Here is a 19,721-nt window from a genome sequence, read left to right on the forward strand (position 1 = left end):
TCCTTAATTAATTGCTGGTGCTGCTAATGTTGCTAGGTTAATTATCAGCAAGGCTGGAAAAAACATCCCATATGTCATGTACTGGGAGGATCCAAAGTAACATGATGGACATTTTCACCCCAAAAGTAAAATCAGAATGAAGTAATTGGCCTAGTAAATTTTGCTACAACACAATTAAGTTTTGTAGCATTGAATTATTGGAACCTGAGTAATTCACTGGACATTAAGGGGGTTTGCGGATTTTTCACCCTGTCGGCGACTTGTATCCGAATAGGAACACAAGCAAGTTCTGTGTCCCAGGGAAGGAAGACATGAAGGTCCTATCCCAATAATTTATAATTTTGTGATAGTTCTAGATTTTGCACATTTAGACATTTATGGAAATTTCAATTGCTACCATAGTGTTAGTAATATGACTATTTTCAGGCACTAAACAACCCAAATTCTGAAGAATGAGGGAAAATTTATACAAAGGACAATAACAGGATCAGTTGCTCAAATGTCCAAAACAGTCGCAGAAGGTGATGAGAGATTCACTTATCTGCCTTCGGTATCTGCAGTGAAGTCATGGTTCCGCAATTCATCTATTTCTGCTGTATACAAAGTGGCGAATCACACCGAGTATGACTACAACAAAACTCTTCCATTATCAAACTGATTGAGCAACAGTATCCAGAAATTGTCCCTGTCAATTGAGACATGTGGGAAAAACCAAGGTCCATGGATCAATTACAATGCAAACTGAGAAGGCAGCACTATATTTCATTCTCGTACAAAAGCTTTACACAATATATCCTAAATAATCCTATGTTGGGCTAGTTTGTGGCGAACTACATAAAGCTACAAAAATTCAAGCACATTGGAGCCTTGAGTAGCATGAAAGAATAACTATGTTATAATCTTCACTCCCGCATTACAGCTATGATTCCCGGTCACTCAGAGGGTGATCTGAGACGGTGCCCTCAGAAGATACTTCCTCAGCATCGAGACGCTCAGTTCTATTGGGATCTGACCGAGTCTTGCTGGAATCCCCACTTTCAGTATCACATTTTCTATCTTTTGGGAGTGAATTGCACTCCTTGAGAGGTGAACCCGGCTTAGCCTCATCTCTTGCCTCATCTTTTGCCAATGTAGCTTGCGAGTCCAAGAGTCCTACTTGGCCAGCTGAATCTGGCAATGATGGCTTCAAGTCAGGGACGCTTGAGCTTGTCATGCCAGAAACTGCTGGTAGATGTGGACCTGGAGCAACACAGGATGCTACCAGTTGAAGCACTTCAGGGGAAGGAGACAGCCCCATGGTTGTTTTGATCTGTTGATTCAGATGTGGCAACGAGGCTAATGGGTTTAACATATTTAAACTCCGCGGCATATTGAGGTCAGATTCCATTGGTGGAAAGCCTGGAGGTGGTGCCATTGATTGTGAAAGCAAGGGAAATGATGGGGCCACAGGAATGGAGCTTGAAGCATTTTCACTTAAGTGGCTGCTTCCGGCAATGTCTTGGGAAATTCGCCTAAAGATATGTAACTTCTGTTTCCTTTTCTTCTTCAGCCGTCGTCTTGGATCCTTTGGTAGTGAAGGAGGTGGGCCTGGAATCACAAAGGGAGGAATGGTTGGCTCTTCCTCCCTATATAACAATCGAACTGACCGAGCTATTGCCGATACTGTAGGGGGAAGGTCAGGTTCTGGGGGTTTGGCAGGAGCACTTACAGCTTGCCGTAGCCAATGAGGTAGCTTGTCCTTTGATGAACTACTTCCAGCAACATCTTCATCCTTTAAAAAACCTCTCCTGGGATCAGGAAAGAATCCTGCACTGGGTTCACCTCTTGCAAAATTATTATTCATATCACGCAGAGCATTCAGCGATCTATCCAGAAGACTAGGCAACTTCCCATAGTTATAGGGACCCTGTTCATTTTCCTTCTGCTGCAAATCATAGCTGCTTGGGGGATTCAAACCTAATGAACCCAAGCAACTGCTTCCAAAAGAAGTGACAACAAATGGCTGCTCCATGGAAACATTGGAAGATGTCCCTGGTCTGTCTGAAGGTCCAGCAGCAGAATCTCTGGCAAAATTCCCCCGGAATTTGTCATGAAACCAAGTTGGAATAGGAGGGCATTGCTCATTTTGCAAACCAAGTCTATCTGATGCTTCAAAATGTGGAAAGCCAGATGTAAGATCAGTAAAACCCAACTTCATGTCCGTCAAATGGGATTGAAACTTTGGAGGTGTAACAAGTCTACTTCCATGCAGTGCCCTGGCCATCATTCCATCAGATATGCTTGGAAACTGCGAGGACTTGGGAGTCTTTCTGGATGATTTTGACACTGGAAAAGCTGACCCTTCTAAAAGCTTGAGTTGCTCCTCCTCCCACCTTGCTGACAAATCTTCTGAAGTTTTGAACTTTGAGAATTTCAACCTTGGGTCTCTTAGCATTGCATCCCAATTGCCCCTTCCATGCCTACGGACACCAACCCAGAGGAAATCAAGTTCATCTTCCGACCAGCTATCTGCTTTTGATTTCCTCTTAAACAAGTTGTTTGATGCAGAACCAGTCCTCATCATTATGTTTTCCAGCACCTTTCTGTGGTTATCAGATAATGAAGGAAATGTAGTTGGCATATGGCCCAAACCCAAGGTGGGATGGACTTCTCTGTCTAGCTGATTATATCTGGGCGCATCTTGTGGGGGCAATTTTAAATTGGGAAACAGTGGCATTGTTGGAAGCTCTTGCAAGGAGCCATTGACAGTTTCGAGTCTGCTACCCAAGGACAAGTTAGGTAAGAAGTCAAGATGTGGACTTTGCATGCTCTTAGATGAAAGCGGGAATCTTGATAGCAATTTCTCATCAAATGGTAAGTTGGGCAGTGCCATCTTTTCTTGGAAATCAGAAAAGGTGGCACCAGAACTTTCAGGGCGATCATAACCTTTTCCTTGAAAAGCCGGAGGATACTGCAAAGAGATCAAGCATAGTGATCATGTATTCTACAAAGCATAAAACCATCACACACACACACACACAAAAGAGAATGAGAGATAGAGAGTGAGAGTACCGGTCTAAATGGCAAGCCACCATTTGGGATGCTACTCTTCAAACGTTGTGATGCCTCTGCGGATGCATCTGATAGCTTTGCTTCATCACCATTTGCTTCTGTTTCAGGCAAAGTCCCAGAATGAGGAGCTAGACTAAATGGAAATTCTGGTCCAGCTCCTCTCCGTCTGCCATTCGACCTTGAGTTCTTTTTTGATGATTCTATTTGACTAGCATTTGGGGCACAGAGTCCCAGAACAGGTAACAAATTATTTGGGGGCATCGAATGAGTCATGTTTGTTCCCTGATGTTGGTGTCTAGGAAATAAAATGTCAGGAGACGCGTAGTCAAGCGGATTAACAGAAAGGTCGAGGCGACTGCTTTTATGCTTTGATAGCTTGCCCAATCTTAAGGGAGAGTCAGTCTTGGCTTTAGAAGCATCTAATTTGTTATCCTCCAAGTCAATTACTGAAGACTTCTCACTGAGAAATTGAACTAATCCAGCCGCTTGATCAACATCTTCGGCAGTGTTCATGGGACACTGAGGATGTGACTCAACAGGCAATCCCTCACTAGGGCAAGGTTCTTCAATTTCATTCCTCTGAGCCAGACGTTCTTTTTGCCTAGCACGGAGCTTAGCACTGTTGAGTAAAAGCAACAGTAAATAATGGCATCCACTGTCAAAATATTTCACGATCTACTATTCGATTTAGAAAGTATGATCAAACATAAATGCCTACAACCCAATGGTCAACCAAAATCTGAAACAGTTTCCACTTCAAAACCATCAAGTTGTTTAAAGAGAATGCTTGTTTTCCATGAAATGTGTGCAGTGCTATCCCATCGAGCTAAAATTGATGGAGTTCATATCTTATAACTCCAGTTCTAAAATCTAGAACATATAAAATCATACCCAATCCATCTAGTAGAAGATGCGGTACATAAATGTGTCATACATACCTCAAAGGCATGAAAATCACACATTTATATCCTTATTATCAAAAAACGACCAAGTTCTTGGCAAACCAGCCCATTCATGTTGATAATAGTGCCGCACTTCCATGAATAAATATTAAATTCAATCTTCACTCTAAATCAAACAACTATGGTAGAAGTACTTGAAGAGAATCTGAACTTACTACTTTGCTTTTAGAGCTCGTCCTGCGGGTGTGTACTCCCGCTCTGGCTCTGGTTCGGGCTCACGCTCATCTTCACCACCACCACTCTGCTAATACAAACCGAAAAATTAGAATCACTCCAGATAAGCAACCAGCAAAAAAGATGAGCAATTTTTGAAGTTATGCAGTAGAATCTTGCCCAGATGGTTCAGGTGCCTAAGGGAGAAAAGGGAGAACTTATTTTAAAGTCACGACTTTATGAATATCAAAATAACAATTTAGAAGGGGAAGGTCTGAAACAAGCTTAGCTAGTACACAACCACGTAAAGTCATTAATAGGGTATTTTTCTCATGATGGTGTATCTACAAGAAAAAGAAAATTGTTCCTAGTGACATTTTCAGAAGCAATGTGAAAGAGCAGATACGAATAAAAGTAGACCAGAACAAGCAATATACTTCATTCAAGCATAAGTCAAACTGAAGTACCTCAGTTAATGTTTCACTTGGGTGTGCAGCATATGCTTCCCTGTAAGAAACAGCTTTCCGCATTCGCTTACCACGACCAAGAGCTGCTTCCTCCTCACTTTGATATTTCTCCCATCTACAAGCCCAATAAAATGCATATGATACACGGTTGCAGTTTAAAATCTCAAAGCCAGTATTTTGCTAATATAAATTCCCAATAATATGGATTTAGTGAACAGTAAATTTTTTGGCCATCTTCAATATGTAATGAAACTTTTCCCCACCATATACAGTAGAAAGTTTCAGAGCAACTTAGTACTCTGCTATCTTCCTATTAGCTCTTCATCTAATATGTTAATTATTTTATTAGAAAACTTTTTTGCCCTCCTGCTTAGCTTATAACTTGCCACCGACCTCACAAAATCTAGTTCAGAAATGCTAACAAATGAATTATAAATAATAATAATAATAATAATAATAATAATAACAATATATAAATAAAAAGAGAGAGAGAGACTGATAGAGACAGAGAATGTGCACATTCAAGCTTCAGTGTTGGCTGCAATTTGCAGCAACCACAAATGGTCAAAAGCTTCAGTGTTGGCGCAGAAGTCAATTACAGAAATGGGGCAAGTATTTATCAGATAATAGAACTGTAGCTATTGTGATCACTATAGCATTAAACTATAGTAACTGTACATAGGCAGCATCTGAAACATGATTTAGTCATATATCCAACTCCGAAGAACCAGAAACTCCCACTCCCCATTTACATCACATCCAGATCGGCCTCAACAAGTACAGGCCAGAGCATGTCACCCATTTCCCTCCGACTCATGTCTCACTATTATATCCCACTATTTCATTCTATTGATGTCAATGGATGTCCAAAAGTGTCTCTAATCTTTCAATTTATTTTCTTCTTTAAATGTACAGCACATTAGTTCCATTTTTGTATATGTCCCAATCGTTTTGTCCACTTCAATAGTTACTGTTCTATTTTTATTACTCAACTTGTTGAAAAAAAGAATATCTATATCCTAAGAAACATTGAAAGTTGATTGTAGATTAATAGATATACGAATTTTTGTAAGAAGTTAATAGAAAGCAGTACTAACACATGAAAATACTTAAAATAGGTGACAATTAGAAGATTTTGTTACCTAAGACGTAAGAGTCTGTCCCATTCATTTTCTTCTGTACCATTAACCACATTATCCTCTTTCCTTTCAGTATTTTGAGCACATATATCATCACTTGCACCAGGAGGTGATTCAACTCCCTGCTCTTCAATTGGCTCCTCATTCCATTCGATAGACTGTTTATACATTAGGTTGGATCATGAAAAAAAAACAACAGAGAGGAAATTGATTATTAATCAATCTGTTTATAAAGTAGTTATCAGGGACAACTTAAATGAAAGAACCAAAAAACAACATAAAGCAGAATAACAAGATCAATATGCATGCAACTAAGGACACAAAAAATGAACAGCTAGAATCTATATTGCATCTATGAAAAGCATGCAAGCCAGATTGATTGCATAGAACAAAGATCATAGAACAAATTAAGAAGAAAGAAAATTAGGCAGGCAGAGGGAAGCTCAAGGACTAGATTTATGACTCATAACTGACCAAAAAAGACCCAAGCCAACTGATGCTGACCCAAGGAAAACGGGACAAATGAAATCAAGCTGGGTCAACAAAGTGTACTAATTTGTAACAGGAATTTAAAAAAGTAGACCTAGTGATGGTAAGGATTTTGCATCTGGCCGCATCAAGTCCAAATTAATTATGGAATGCTCAACTCAAATGGACCGACTTATTGCTCAACTCAAATGCATATTTTCCAAATTGAAAAAAAGTTGAAATCAGTTGGTCTTATAAGGGCATATATGATGGAGAACCATATAAAACTAAATAAATAAACAATCTTTGTTTGGAGGATGCGCTGTTATTTACGGATGCTGAATTTATCTCTGATGGTATTAACAAAATATCCTGAAGACCAAAGCTCCCAAATAAGTAACATAAGGTGCTCAAACAGAAGCTAACAATTTAACCTTCACCATGCGCTGTTTTGATAAATGCCAGTTGGTTTAGAGAACTCTAGTAACTATGAATCTATATATAAAGGGAAAACATAGGTTTTTGTAAACATTAAAAAACCCAAGAATTGCCCTTCTAACTTATATCACTCAAAATTTAAAATTTCATATATTAAGGGAAAAATAGTAAATATCATAACTAAGACATTGAAAATTAAAAATATAACTACGCCCCAATACCCACTTTTCATACCTTTTATTTTTATATTCAAATTAAAATATATAAAAATAGAAGAGCCAATGAAACATGCACAGATTGCAAGTGAATTGGCTAGTTTGTAATAAAAAGTTTTCATACTGTAATTACAAATAAATGCATGACAATCCCAGATTCAAATAGGCTATGTTTTAGCATAACAGTAATGATTTCAAATGGCAACTGATAAATAGAAACTTTTGTCAATAAACAAACAAGCATAAAGCTTACCAAATGCATTAGATGTAAAGTTCAATATTTTACCTTTACAGAGCCAAGCATATCATTTTCCATATCTCCTTCTGCATTATCAGTCAGTCCAGATTGAAGATTTTCACGGTCAAGCAACTTTAAAATCGCAGTTTCATCCCAAACAATCTTGTTGCTGTTTTCCGTACATTTATCTTCATAAACATCTCCCAGGCTACCAATCCTCTTCTTATGCTTATGCTCTACATCTGGCACTGCCTCATCTTTGTTACTATTATTTTCACCTGTATCTTTTCCATCCATGCCAGGAGAATCATTGAAAAGTTCCTCTGTTCCCCACTTAAGAATATCTTCCACTTCTTTTTGGGATTCTGACTTATTCACAAATAGCTGATCCAGCATAAGTTTCTTCTTTGCAAGCTGCAAGATGCGCTCTTCAACACTAGCACGAACTACAAGCCTATAAACCAGAAGTCTATTTGATTGTCCGATTCGATGTGCTCGATTCATAGCTTGAATATCAGCATGGGGGTTGAAATCAGAATCATAAATAATGACGGTGTCAGCAGTTGCCAAATTGATCCCAAGGCCACAAGAGCGTGTTGATAACAAAAAGACAAATCGACTTCTGTCTTGGTTAAAACGCGCAATTGCAGATTGACGATCAGCCACTGCAACAGATCCATCTACTCTCTCATATGTTTTAGGTCCAAATTCGATGGCCAAATAATCCTCAAGGATATCAAGGAGCTTGGTCATCTGGGAAAAGATAAGGACTCTGTGACCCTCTTTGTGCAAAATCTTAAGCATAGAATGCAACAGTGTCAACTTGGCTGAAGCTTTTATCCGCATGTCATGAAGGAACTCTACAGACCCACAGTCAGGCTCAGTGCCTGGTATCAGATATGGATGATTGCAGACTTTCCTTAACTGCATTACAATGTTCAGCATCGATTGTTGTGCAACCCCTTTCCCAATATTCCGCAATATCTGATAATTCTTTGTTAACATTGCACGATAGTATTCAGCTTGGATGGAGGACAACTCAACAGGAACCATTCGTTCGGTCTTTGGGGGAATATTCTGCATAGCATCCTTTTTAAGCCTACGAAGCATATGTGGAGCAACGAGTTTTTTCAATTCCTCCACTTTTTCTGAAGTTGTAAGATCATTAAACCTCTCCTCAAATGAAGACAGGGAAGGGAATGATGCAGGCTGCAAGAAATTAAGCAAGTTGTACATCTCACCAAGGTTATTCTGAAGAGGGGTGCCAGTCAGCAGTACACGATGTTGGAAAGAGAACGAGTTAAGCAAGCTGAAAAGTCTACTTCCTGAATTTTTCAATCGATGGCCCTCATCAACTATGAGAACTTCCCAAGGGACCCCACGAAGATGTGTGGAATCAGCAAGAACCATTTCATATGTAGTTAAAAGAACATTAAATTTATAAGCGGATGTCTTCTTGTTCAACTCATTTGGAACACTAGCATGCCATTCATACTGGCGAATCATGGCTCTTGCTTTGGCACACCCATGGTATTCCACGACATTCAATTCAGGGGCCCATAATGAAAACTCAGCAAGCCAATTAGGCATTGTGGAAAGTGGAACCAAGACTAAACAAGGTAGAGTGGCTTTGAACTCAACATATAATGACGAAATAAAAGCACAAGCTGATATGGTTTTACCGAGCCCCATCTCATCAGCTAGTATCACATTTCTTGATTTATGCCAGCACTTCCGCAACCAATTGAGTGCTTCAAGCTGATGGGGAAACAATGAACCTCCCTTTAGTTCCTTGGGCTGCTCTGTCAGAGCAAGTATTTCATTTTGCTGTCGGCTAACCTTCCCTCTTGATGAATCATCTTTAAGAGCATCATTTACCAACGTTTGGTGCTCAAACTGACTAAATAATTCAACCAGATTCTGAGAATTTCTCATAACAGGCTCATCCAATCTTTCCCAAGTGCATTCATCATAAGGCAAACCAGTCCATTTCACAAAAGCTTCACCTGAACCATCTTTAAATCCACGGAGAGCGATCACCCGCTGTGGTTGCTTCCATCTCTCCTCGCATATATTTATAACAGCCATTCCATACTTTGCCTTATAGTTTTCTAGTTTCCTCTTCGCCAGGACTTTTAACTCAGATTCAGAAACCCAGCTATTATGAATATGAGACTTTCCTACCCACTTAACTAAAAATTCATACGATACCGTCTCAACACCATCACCTGCATGTTCAGCCAGTGTGGGCTCTTCACTTTTGTTTTCAGCACAGATATCAGTTCCAGCTTCTGTATTGACATCTCTCTTGTCATTGGTATCAGCAGAAACATGCGCTTCACAAATTTCCAGAACCTCTTCTTTATCTTTATCATGACTGTTCAAATTGACATCAATATTCTCTGCAGTCACTACTTCATTTGTTTTTTCTGGATCATCAGCATTTAAAGCAGATTCGTTTGGATCGTGATCAATTATGCCTGCAGGATCCAACTCCTTGGTATCTTTCCTAGACAAATCCATGGAATTAGCTCTTTTACCTTCTTTGTTCATAGACCTTCTGTACACATGCAGTTTGTCCACTCTTATATCCTCCTTCTTGCTGTCATCCCCATCAACACCCTTAACAACTCCTTGACAACCCTCAGTGAGATTTTTAGCCGCCCCAACATCCATAACAGTTTCGCAAGCAAAATTTTCCTGTGATAGTCTGTTATTATTTTCTGAGACTTGTGCATCATCAGAACTCAGATCCTGGGCAGCTGTCACTGATAAGTGACAAGAAGCAGCATGATTACCTTGAACTCGACATCCCAAAACCCGATCCACCTGTGACAAAAACGCAATATAGTAATCAGTATGGCAATATCAAGTGACCAAAATAGAAAGCAAATTATCCACATCTATACAATTAACAAAAATAGGGACATTCATATTTTATAGAATATCCATTCTCTTTTAAAAGGACATTCTAGAAAACTCATTTACCTGCAGGAGTTCAGCAGTAAGACTATCCTTCTGCATTAATGTTTCGACTCCATGATTTCCGGCTTTATCTGCATTATGAAATTGGTCTTTTGCTTCCTCAGTAAGGTCCTGAAACAAAACAACCATATTTACATACAAGTAAACAGACAAAAGGACACTAGACAAGCTTTACATTCAAGAGCATTTTGTTATCTGATAATAATATCCATGATAACAAAAGTATATAAAAAGTCAGCATGACTATAAGAAAAACATTAAGAACTCATCAGCAACACATGATCCACGTGGACCAACAAAATTGTCGCTCACATGAAAAAAATGGTCTGGCTATTCTTCATTTCATGCATGTGCTGCTAGCAATTAAACCTTTGTCTAAAGTGTGGACCTAGGACAACTGAGGGTTAAAATACTGTTAAGTTGGGGAATCAGTCTAAGAGCTAGAGAGCTTCCGTGATGTCAAAAATATACATTCATGGAAATCGGTTGCAGAGTTCTTCCTTTGTTCTATTTAGGGTTATTTTTCAAAACTTGTGATTGTCTCTTACGTGTGAGGACGAAAGAATGATCATCCTCATAAAGCAACCAAAAGAAACAGCACACATAAAACAGTGTTAGAGAGATTTGTGTAACTGAAGATCTGTGCAATCAAAACTGATCATCAGTTTTGAATCTTTGTATTTATAGATCATCAGCTTTGAATCTTTGTATTTATAGCTGATTGTAACAGTAGCGTAACAGTCAATTAGCTTAACTATATAATTGTACATTGTAATCAGATTGAAAGATATACAGAAAACACATTTTCTACACGGTCAAAGCATGTCTCCAAACTTAAATTTCATGAAAAGGTGTAATAAACACAAAAGTTGTGCACACACATACAGAAATGTAAACATGCATACAAGCAGCAGCACACACAATAAGCAAAGCACACAAATTGAACAACGGGAAAATACCTCGTCTTTCATCTGGACATCTGAACCCTTGGTTGTGACATCCTCCCTTGACAAAGATGCAGAAACCCCATGGTTGAGAGATTTATGCTTACGAAGTGTTTTACGAATACGAGTCCCTGGGCTTGAGGTATTTGCTTTAGATCCAGACTGTTTAGAAATATCAATGACAGTTTTCCTCTTCTCTGTCCTGCGCTTCTTTTTACTCTTCTCATTATTGCCTTTGTGTTTTCTTTTTCTAGCCTTGCCAGCAGCAGCACTGATGGCAAGAACAATGGTCTTACGCGGAGATGCATCATCACAAGACGGGTCAGGCTTCACTTCAGGAAGGACAGATGGCTCAGGAGCTTCTCCAGTTGTCACAGATGCCTCAGGAGCTTCTCCATTTGGCACAGATGCCTCAGGAGCTTCTCCAGTTGTCACAGCTGCCTCCGGAGCTTCTCCAGTTGTCACAGCTGCCTCCGGAGCTTCTCCAGTTGTCACAGCTGCCTCCGGAGCTTCTTCATTTGTCATAGATGCGTCAGGAGCTTCTTCATTTGTCTCTGATATTTTAGAATGAGATGAAACCTCTTTAGCTGGAGAGCTCAACTTTTTGTCTGCGGAATCATCTGGTGGGGAAAGATTAGATCTATTTTCATCCCCAACATTCTCAGACAATGAAATACCCTCCACAGAACAGCCAGCTGATGAATGACTGGGCTTCGTGCTAGAAGATATATCTATCTGGGAGAATGGTTTCTTTTCGAAGGATTTAACTCCATGAGCTTTCCCTTTGCTTGATGATCTTTTCTTTGCAACAATGGTGTTCCCAAAAATCTGCGAAACTTTCTCTCTGTCAGATGACTTAACTTCAGCTTTGGACTTAGAGGTGGCAATCTTTGTCCTTGCTCGTTTTGAAATGTTATCAGCTAGATAATTTAAAGGCTCTGGCATATCACTTTTCTGACAGCAGTTTGGGCACTGCCACTTCCCATTCGGAATCCGCTGCAGGTGGTAAATTCCACAATAGTAGAATTTGCAAAAGAAAAGGCAATTAGTACATCTAACAAGAAGAAAATGGATCATGAAATATAAAAGACTAGCATAATACAACCAAAATATACATACCTTAAGAGGTGGATTAAGACACTGGAGATGATAGGTTTGGGGACAACTATCACAACACAACAAGTTACCACCGAGGTCACAGACCACACATTCATAGTAATACTGGACGAAGGATATTGGGTTGGACAAAAAGTCGCACAAAGTCAGAACATGCTTAAAGCACATCAAGGTTATTTACTTATGCAGGGGGAAGGGAGCAAGGGAAAAAAAGCAACTCACCCCATCGTTTCCTTTCTTCTTGGACGAAAGTCGATCAGAAATAATTTCATTAGTCAGCCGTCGTTTAGCGGAAGAAGATGTCTTCCCTTGAGATTCTGATGCTGCTGAACTGTCTTCTTTGCCATTAGATAGAGCAGGTCCGTAAGGAAGCTTTCTGCGTTTTCGTTTCAAGACCCAGTTTCTGTTAATCATTGTACTTGTTGACGAGCTGTTATCCTTCATCTTTTAGACCTGAGTCTTACACACTTGATCAACAGTGACAACAAGCTCATCAAGAATTGAGATTACTCAAGGCATCAGAGCTTTTACACACTCTACTAGCCACTGCAATTTCTAAAAAACAGTTCAACCATTAGAAGCAAAAAGATAAATCTAGCAGGCACAAACATATAATGTTAAAGAGGATATGATTATGTAAACCATCAAAGAAAACAAATGTAGAAGCCTCGACCAACTAATAGTAAATTCAGCAGAGCTAAGCAAATTTGATCAGCATTTCAGTATTCAGTATACCGTAATATACAACCAAGCTAACGAAGGTCATAGAGAAGGCCACCACCTCGCTCAACCTCAACAACTGCTACATAAGTTCAGCTTCCCTTAAATATGACCTGAGATTAGCACCTTATAAGGTACATTGCCAAATGCCAAATGCCAAATTCGAAGCAGCATCCGATAACAAGACATTACAAATGCCGAAAACAGCGCTACACCGTAACATTACAGCCAAATCCGACATAATATACACCTAAAAATCGAACAATTGAACCACCTTTCCAAACCATTGTGATGAAACCAACAATCAAATCAAACAAAACTGAATCAAGCATACACATTCAGCTACTCCCAACCACAAATCCCCATTCCAACACCTATCCATGACTTAAAGTGCACATTACAAACCGGAAATGCCGGTACCCAAGAACACCAACCAATCAAAGCTACAATCTTTGAGCAATCAAAGCTCAAAAGACACAATCTTTGAGCAATCAAGCAAAACCCAAGTGAAAATGAGCAACAAAACACACAAGGGCCAGTTCCCAAATTCACATACCCAACAAAAAGCACCAACCAGAATATGAGCAAAGAACCCAAGAATTAAGGACTGCCCAGATGGATTGAGAAGCTTACCAATCAAGGCAATGGATCAAAAGGCCAGCAGAGACAGCAACAGAGTCAGATTGAGAGAGATGAGCTGGGGAGGGATACGGGGGTTTAGGGCATGGAGGAGAGGCTGTGGGGGGAGATACGAGAAAGAGAGAGAGAGAGAGAGAAAGCGAAGGGAGACAAATGGAAATAAATAGGAGAGGAAAGAGATAGTTTTTGTTTTTTCCTTTTTTAATTATTTGGGTTTTAGAGAGAGACAGAGAATGATGAGAGAGTTGAGTCTTCTAGAGAGAGAGAGAGAGAGAGCAACACATAAATACGGATTCGCCGGGGTCATAGGACGGGGTTACAACACTCTGACATGGCAGGAGAGAGAGAGAGAAGAGGAAGTGATGCTCTTCTTGTTCTTGTTTAAACGTTGATGTTGTTGCTGTTGTTTTGAAACTCACAACCACTCACCGCCAGCCACGTGGGAACTCCATGACTCTCTCTCTCTCTCTCCCTCTCTCTCACTACCCATATTCCCCTTCTCCCTTTTTTCTTCCTTTTCCTCATTCTTTTGTGCCCACAACCCTCCACCTCTCTTGATCTCTCCAGAGAAAGTCCTCCTGTTCTAGAGAGAGCAAGTGTGTTTAGGAGAGAGGTGGTTTCTTTCACTGCTCTGTTATTCTGTTTTCTTGATCACTAGTTATCATCATCAATTGCTAGCTGGTTTTTGAATGGAGTGCTTGTGTTTCTCAAGCTTTTATTTTCACTTGCGCAGGCTTTCCCTCTCACACTTTTTTGCCTTTGTTTACTGTGGCTTATCAGAAAAGTAAATGAAATCAGCTCCATACTGTGGACTAACAACAACGGTTCAAGAATGTATGAAATCACATCTTCAACAGTGTGAAATCCCATCTTCAACAAGTAACAGTAAGGTAGTTGAAAAAGTGTTGAGATGGTACAATGGTAGGTACGATTTGGTTGGACATGTTTAGGCCCTTAATTAAATAAGCTTAATACATACACATCAACCATTTCCCGCGCTCTAACCGCCTTTTATGTTTTAACCGTCTCGCGCGCTCTAACCGCCTTTTATAGTTTAACCGTCTCGCGCGCTTTGATAATCTCTCACATTATAACGCTAGGTACATTAACTTTACAAAGAATATTCTAAAAGTGTGTAATGTTCCAAAATTTAAAGATAATGAAACTTGTCATTATTATCGTGTATCAATTTTTTTATTTTTTAAGAATAGTAACAACAGCGTTAGTAAGTATAAGTGTATAACAAATACATAACGAATTAAAGCAAGTAATCTTTAAACAAGAATTCATTAATTATTCCTTCAATTTAATGGATTAGGACACTTCCACTTCTCTTCTTTATATATTCATTCAATTAAGAGAGTTTCTATTGAGACCTCCAAATTTGCTCATTTGACCTCTCATACTCTTTACACCTCTTTTGCGCTTTTAAATACAAATATTTGCTCACTAAACCTCCTTTTGAATTCCTCAAATAACCTTAGTTATATTATTCACATACAAAAAAATAAAATACTCATTATACCTCAATTCACTAACTACACCTCCATTCCTTTTTTTGTTTTTTGTTCTTTTTTGCATGCAAACCTAAAAAATGCCCAAAATAAATTTCTAGAACTTTAAATCATGAATCAAACAGTCATAACACAGAAATTGATCAAGCAGTCATAAATCAACGGTTAGACATGATTCCTATGTTTCTAACCCTTATAAAAAATGAAAGGTTATTCAAAAATAAAAATGAAAGGTTACAAAAATTGATATAAAAAAATAAAAAATAACACGCAACTCATGAAGGTAGAAAAAACAAATTAAAAACCACCGTCTCCCACCCAAAGTTCATCCTCCAACCAAACCTTAAACGAAGTCTAGACTAGAAACTCAATAAAAGTTTTGAAACAATTTCTTAGTCTTTAATTTGTGTTAAAACTAGGTAGAGAAGTTTGTAAATAAAATATATACTAGTTTATTATAATTCATTGTCTATAATTGTCATTTTATAAGAGGATATATATGTAATTCATTAATTCAAAAGATATAGAGGTCAAATGAGCAAATTTGGAGGTCCCAATAGAAATCCTCTTCAATTAATTCAAACACAACCTATAGTCGGTCTCAAAATATTCAATAATTATTTTTCTAGGGGAATGAATATTTATATATTTGCAGCACTCACCAAGTTACTGTCAAAAATTACATATATCAAGGCCTAAGCCCTCGAAATAATAAACTGTCATGCCTATTCGACCTAACGGGGAGAAAATCCGTAGCAAGTAAAGTCCATTAAAGAATTGCACTGCACACTTATTCCAAACAAACAAGAAAACATTAAAAGCTACTAGCATTGCAATCCTACACCACTGGCCTTTGTGTCCATATAGCCATAGTCAATACACGCAATTGTGGTACGAGAAACTATGTAATCGCCAAGGTAGCTTACCCAAAAAATTAGTAAAGGATAAACCGCTAATAGACTTCCATTTGATCAAGTCCTCCTTAGAAGGCGCAATCCATAGCTCAAAACCAGACCAACAAACGGGAAAAGGCTAAAAGCTAAGAGGCTCACCCCTACCGTCTTGTTGCCCTAACTTTTGGGATGGTGTTTAGTCTATTTGGCGAGCAAACCCGTCGCCGTGACCTCCATAACTGCCGGTTGTCTTCAAGCTAATTCCCGGATCCCAAACTTGTTGGATCCAAGGGGACACCAACACTGTTGTCATCTTCGACCCTCGTTGTTGTCCCATCTATAGTCCTTTCGAACCAGTTGCCATTGCGGTCTACACCCTTGAGAGGAGGTGGACCAACCACCCTACATCATCCAAACATGGATCCTACCAGAAACCCAAGAAGAGTGGTGACGGTTATAAAAACCCTAGCCACCTGCAAACCCCTTTCACGCTCTTTCATGTGTGAAACTTCAATTTTTATCAAAAGGGTATTCAATAATAGTATGTTTGGATGAAGGAAAAAAAAATGGAATTTAGATGAAAAGGAGGAATTCATAATTTCTAAATATGAATTACCTTATTTGACATTCTAAGCTTGAAAATTAAGAATTTCATTGTGGAAACAAAAAAATTGAGAAATTGATTGTTTGAATTTCTCACTTTAATTTCCATCAAAATAGGTATCATTTCGAATTTTCTTGCAAAAAATTCTTCTTATTTCTTAATCAAAAAAAAAAAAAAATCTTTTTTTTTTTTTTTGAGTGGAAGACGTCAATAGAACCAACACACACACCCATGCAGTGTATCCCAGCATAGCCAGACTAATCACTGCACCGCAGACGCACGAACCATTGGGTGTTTTAACTAACCCAGGTCCCTCAAATCTGCTGGCCACGGGATGGAGCTAGGATTCGAACTCTAGACCTGGGGGTTCCAGTCTAGGCAGCTCGACCAACACACCACACCACGTGGTTAATTCTTCTTATTTCTTAGTTTCCAGAACAATATATTTTTTCCTTTTAATATTTTAATTTGTTTTAAACTTTCTTAGTTTATCACACATTCCAAATTCTAAATAGATACAACCAAATAATGAAAATTCCAATTAATGAAATTTTAATTGATAGAGTTCTAGATTCCATCATTTCAAAATATCTCAAGGATTTAAAATGTTCTCATCCAAACGCAGCCTAATACTCACTTTTCATTGAAAAAAAAAAAAAAAAAAACCTTCAACTGCTTTCTCGCATTCTAAGATTAACTTTTTGCGTCTTTAGCATCATGGTCGCCATCTTGTCGTGTCCGTGGCATTGTTAAGTTGATGACATGTTTAGCTTTAGTATTCGCCCTATACGACAATATTAAAATTATTTGTTCTTAAGGAGCAAATGCTTGTTTGAAAACAAAGACAAGCCTTCCAAGTAGGTTGTTTAGTGTTAGTATTTGTATACACAAATAAATCTTTCATGGGTACGATTAGGGCTGTCAATGGATCATGTCAAATTGGGTTTGTGTAGGATCAATGTATATGTCGTGTCACAAAAGACAAACCTAAACCCAACCCATTTACTAATCGTGTTGAAAATTTAAACTCAAACCCAACCTATTTATTAAACGGATTACTCGTTTCCAACTCGCTTAACTCATTTAATAAATAGGTTGTGATGTGTTGGACAAAATGACTTATTTAAGGGTTAACACTGCGACTCATTTAACTAAAAAAATGCATAAATTGATTAAATTCACTAAAAACTCCATAAGACGAATAATATAAATAATTATATATAATTTATAAATAATTAAATTCAATAATGATGAAGCAAAATATTTCAAATTGTCCAATCCTCGAATCAAATACTCCCAACGTCCAAAATTTCAAGAAGAAGTATAGCATAATCGGGTTATAAGGGTTCACTTCGTGTTGGCGGGTTGAACCGCGACCGACCCGTTTATTAATTGGGTCATGACTGGTTGACCCGTGGACGACCCGCTTTTTAATCGTGCGGGTTCAACCAGCTTTATTTCGTGCGGGTTTCGAGTCGTGTTATCGGGTCGTGTTGGAATTGACAACCCTAGGTACGATGATTGAAGTACGACCAAGGACTTTGGTTCAATCCTAGCTAAGGAGATCTTTCGCCTTTTGATGACAAACGAAACTCCTTAAGGCAAGGGTGCTCGGGGCATTTGGTCTTTTCCCTTGTGATTTGGATGCATTTTTCTTAATTAGGGTCGTCCCACTCAAATTGATGCCTTTATGGATCAAAATATGAGGCATTTTTTTCGTGCTTCTTTATTGAATGACTTGCAATTTCTTTACATTAGACTCTTGCAACACTTATTGATGTCGTTCACAAAAGTATTGCCTAGGCTTGAGATTCAAATTGTATTAGGGTTGGAGATGACAATATTGATCACTATATTGGGGTGTAATGGAGTCATCATCTCTTACGTTACAACTTTCCCTAGTTTAGGTTGAAGTTAGCTCAAATGGTGAGAGAGAGGGTAGAAATTAGATTACGATTAAGTTAAATTAGGAATTCGACTCCCCCTAGTGTGACAGAAAAAAAAATTAAAAAAAAAATTCTGACTCCCCTCCTTAAACAAGAATAACGTGCATGTGTGTGTTTTTTTTAAGGTTGTCTTTGCTTATAAAAAGAGTTGACTTTCTTTAGATTTTTGTATTTCTCTACTTAAAGATCATCACCTTCTTGGTTTGCTGCATCTTTAATTACCTAGTTTTTCTTTAACAAGAAATTTTGATCTTCCATGGCTTCGATTGGTTGCATGGACAGGGATAAAACCAGGATATTACGGTTGGGGACCAAACTAAAAGATTTTGCTCGACACCATAAGATTTTTTTTCCCCATAAAAGAAGAAAACTTAGAATTGTAACATATGAAATTCACCACAAAAAGAGAAGATAAATGCTATGAAGCTCATTAAGGAATGAATACTAAACGAAAAAAAAAAACAGAAAATAAGAAAGAAAAAAAAAGGAGAGGGGGGAAGCGTTATGACATGATGCCCCAGTACGGATTAGTCTCTTATTTAGGACAATAGTCGCACTCTTAACATAATTTACCAACCGCGGCGTGGGGGAATGGCGGAGCTAGCACAAAACTTTTGGGGGGACAATGATATATTTTCTCTTAATAATGTGTAATTTTTGAAAACTATGAACAATCAAATGCAGCCACATGGAGGTTTAGGGGAGTCATGACCATCTCATAACATAATGAGGACTTGATTAAGTTGATTGTAAGTCTGTCGCTGTGCATGCCCAGTGAATAATCTGGTTTATCTAAACGATTTTTCATATGATACGTTTATTTACACAAAATCCTAGCGAGGCTAGAGAAATTCTAACAAAGTGTTTGACGACCCTCAAACTTAGATTTTGTTTGTTCTCAAGCAAACAAAATTTAATTTAAATTCGTAACACAAAAACAAATCGACTACGTTATCATTTCTACCATTGAATTCAGATTTAATAACATGTAAGTAAAACCATGTAAGAAATTTATTGTTCATGTGTGTAACCAAACCTTCGGTTGTAGGGGTGGGCTAGCGAGACCGAAAACTGAAAAAAACCGCACCGATACCCGAACCGAAGCCAGAGAAAACCGCACCGCACCGAATTTGGTCGGTTCGGTTTTCGATTTCAGCCCGACCGAAACCGAATCAAACTGAAAAACCGAATCCTTAGAACGACGTCGTTTTGTATATGCGGAAACCCTA

At 38.5% G+C, this 19,721-nt stretch overlaps 1 protein-coding gene across 5 annotated transcripts; it reads right to left on the minus strand.

Annotated features, from left to right (window-relative positions):
- Positions 1–624: 624 nt before the first annotated feature.
- On the minus strand, positions 625–13,863 carry LOC133728876 (protein CHROMATIN REMODELING 4). 5 transcript variants are annotated; one of them, XM_062156309.1, is made up of 12 exons: positions 13,530–13,863; positions 12,912–13,009; positions 12,399–12,722; positions 12,180–12,281; positions 11,076–12,056; positions 10,120–10,227; positions 7,180–9,960; positions 5,776–5,930; positions 4,634–4,748; positions 4,169–4,257; positions 3,052–3,670; positions 625–2,950 (listed from the first exon to the last, which is right to left on the minus strand). In XM_062156309.1, the coding sequence occupies exons 3-12, from the start codon at positions 12,618–12,620 to the stop codon at positions 920–922; spliced, it is 7,203 nt and encodes a 2,400-aa protein (XP_062012293.1). In that variant the 5' UTR covers positions 12,621–12,722; positions 12,912–13,009; positions 13,530–13,863; the 3' UTR covers positions 625–919. The 5 variants fall into 5 exon arrangements, with proteins under 5 accessions (XP_062012293.1, XP_062012292.1, XP_062012291.1 ...); XM_062156308.1 differs by having other exon boundaries at positions 12,399–12,731; XM_062156307.1 differs by lacking the exon at positions 12,912–13,009.
- Between the last annotated feature and the right edge of the window lie 5,858 nt (positions 13,864–19,721).

The sequence above is a fragment of the Rosa rugosa genome, chromosome 2 (assembly GCF_958449725.1).
Source record: "Rosa rugosa chromosome 2, drRosRugo1.1, whole genome shotgun sequence".
Classification (NCBI taxonomy): Eukaryota; Viridiplantae; Streptophyta; class Magnoliopsida; order Rosales; family Rosaceae; genus Rosa; species Rosa rugosa.